The following is a 3003-nucleotide window of genomic DNA, read 5'->3' as shown; positions in this document are numbered from 1 at the left end:
CAGTTCTTCTGGATTGAGTCTGTCTCAGTTTGTTCTGTTTCTTCATGTGACTCCAGACAGACTGATGATGATCAGATCACATCTCTGTGTGCTGCACTAACATATATCTATATATATATAACATATATATAAAGAAATCTCTCTCTTTATTTATTCCTTCTCTTTCTAGCTTGTACTTATTTGAACAATGTCTAAGAACTTGGTATTACAACCACTTCCTGTGTCTGTTTGCCTCTTTAAGAAGAATCGCTTTATGTATCCCCCAATTGTAAGTCGCTTTGGATAAAAGCGTCTGCTAAATGACTAAATGTAAATGTAAATGTAAATGAATATCTCACTGCATTATTACAATTAATGACAAAAACTGATATTTCCTACTGACACACTCCAGCAGAAGATAGACATAACTGACTTAAAACCATTTTTAGCTGCTGAGAATACTAGCGTTCTATCATTTTGGCCACCATTGTATATATAACAATATGCAAAAAACAAGAATATCAAAATATTGAGAAGTTTTCTGACGGTGGCCTGTGATCCGGTCCTGATGAACCAGATAGAAACGCTCCTGTGTAAATGTATTTCTGCTGTTTACTCTGACTGTTTCTAGATGTTCATCATTACAGTTTGTGGTGTGTATTTAATGGATCTGAAGAGGTACACATTAACACAGCAGGAACGCTCTGTTTCTCTGCTTGCTCCGCTCTCCTGCAGAGGACCTGCTGCCCTTCGGCTTCCCCAGCATCGACATGGGCCCGCAGCTGAAGGTGGTGGAGCGAACACGGACCGCGACCATGCTGTGTGCCGCCAGCGGGATTCCCGATCCAGAGATCTCCTGGTTCAAGGACTTTCTGCCGGTGGAGCCGGCGCTCAGCCAAGGACGAATCAAGCAGCTGCGATCAGGTACATCAGAGGCTTTCTCTCCTCCTGAACGTCAGGGCTCTAGTAACGATGTGGAGACTGAGATTAGCAGGGAACGCAGAAAGACCCACTCACTTTGAGATTTTAACCACAGCTGTGAGCTACAAGAGTTTGACTGGATGACTTTGGGCCAGATTTACTAACAGCTTGCGCCAATGCAAACCGTCTTTTGGCATTAAAATAGTCAGGATTTACACTGCAAAAATTCTTTTCTTTCTTAGTATTTTTGTCTTGTTTTCTAGTATAATATCTAAACAGTCTTGAATCAAGATGCATTTACTTTAAAGGTAAAATGACTTCAGATATTATGTCTCGTTTTCTGAAAAAAATAAAAAAATTTAGTTAGTTTTTGCTTAAAAAAACAAGCAAAAATATCTGCCATTGGGGCAAGAAAAATAATCTTGTTCAGACTTTGAATTAAGATAACTTTTCTTACCCCATTGGCAGATATTTTTGCTTGTTTTAAGCAAAAACAAACAAAATTTAGATTATTTCTTTTAGAAAACAAGACTTAATATCTTAAGCCATATTGCTTGTCAAGTAAATGCATTTTGATTCAAGAACGTTTAGATATTTAATCTAGAGAGCACGACAAACATACTAAGTAAGAAAATCATTTTTTGCAGTGCACTAAAGACGCGCAGTGAAGAATTAGCGCTGAAAAGGCATGGACAGTTATTTTTGCGCCTGAACTTATTGAATATGCATTTGTGGGAGTTTCCCTTTTAGTCGCAAAATTTATAGGAGGAGATTATTAAAATGAATCACAAAACGTGATTTACTAATGTTTGCGCTCATCAAATTACTGGTGTTTGCGCCATTATTTAACGCCCAAAAAAGCATGTGTTAAAGCAGAGTTTTTGGTAGATTATGGAAATGATCTGCTGCGTCTGTGTTCTTTAATGTGCGCATAGTCAGTAAATCACACGCAGAATTATCCCTCCCATCTGCGCTTTTATGGAATTGCGATCTAACTCTAATTGGCCCTGTTCAGTAAATCTGGCCCTTTGACTGTACGCGACTCTGAATCACATGACAGACATGTGTCTACTGTAAGCGTCGGTTCTCAACATGTGCTTTTTCTAGCTTCATTTAGAGTGAATATGGGTGAAGTGGCACGAAATTTACAGCTGGTGTTGTTTTTAAACCAGGATTCCCTTCAGTTTAAATCTAATGCTGATATTGAGAGTAAGAACTGAAGAATATACACATAATGACTGGATTCACCCTGTATGTTTCTGATTATAACACAAATATATCCAGGTGTTTCTGAAGCATCTCTCTGGAGCTGTGATTGATTCAGATTCATATATATGAATAATGATGCTAAGCGTTCGTTGATTTCCTCCTTAACTAGTTTCACCTCGCTCGTATCACTCAGTGAAATCAGTTATACTTAAATCAGTATTTCATCTCCATTTGTTGATTTATTTGGTAAGTAGTCGTGGAATAAGCGGGATCATGCAGAGTGTTTGTTTGCTGGCTGTATGTGATCCCTCGCTTATACACGCACATGTATATATACATAAATCTAATCCATAGGATTAATGTATATGATGTATATGATTATATATAGTACTGATATATAATCGGTTTGATGTGTGTTGTATGAAGTGTGTTTGCGCTGCTGTCACTCAAAGCTTTCGTTGTGTTTTTTTCTCATTGTGTGTTCGGTGTGTTTTTCTCAGGAGTCTTTGGTGAGTATCTGTTCTTTCTAGACCAAACAAACTCTCCTCATCCACTCCCGCGGGTCGATGGCGTATGTTTAGCGCTCCGCTCATGTCATCCTGCGATAAACATGCCCCTCGTCCCCCCGATCCTCCTAACGAACCTGATCTCGCTCCCTGCACCTGTTCCCTAATGAGAGGTGAAGCCGAGCTCGACAGCAAAACACACCACCGACATCAGGAGACTCTTGTTTTAGTGCAGACTCCAGAAACAGTTCATAATTAATCAAAAATAGATGACACACACACACACTCACATACACTCACACACATACACACAACACACACAAACACTCTCTCTCACACACACACACACAACACACTCTCTCTCACACACACACACACACACACACAC

General features: G+C 39.3%; 1 protein-coding gene across 1 annotated transcript in view; it reads left to right on the top strand.

The window, feature by feature from the left end:
• Window positions 1-3003, top strand: part of LOC107655457 (receptor-type tyrosine-protein phosphatase delta-like) — a 78327-nt gene that overhangs the window by 7559 nt on the left and 67765 nt on the right. Inside the window, exon 2 of the mRNA XM_016442948.1 lies at window positions 715-903. Within this exon, the coding sequence (XP_016298434.1) occupies window positions 715-903 (189 nt within the window). The remainder of the gene's footprint in view (window positions 1-714; window positions 904-3003) is intronic.

The sequence above is a fragment of the Sinocyclocheilus anshuiensis genome, unplaced genomic scaffold, assembly GCF_001515605.1.
Source record: "Sinocyclocheilus anshuiensis isolate Anshui unplaced genomic scaffold, SAMN03320099.WGS_v1.1 scaffold1116, whole genome shotgun sequence".
In the NCBI taxonomy this organism is placed as follows: domain Eukaryota; kingdom Metazoa; phylum Chordata; class Actinopteri; order Cypriniformes; family Cyprinidae; genus Sinocyclocheilus; species Sinocyclocheilus anshuiensis.
Note: the sequence above shows the minus strand (reverse complement) of the source record. Positions and strands in the feature narration are given on the sequence as shown.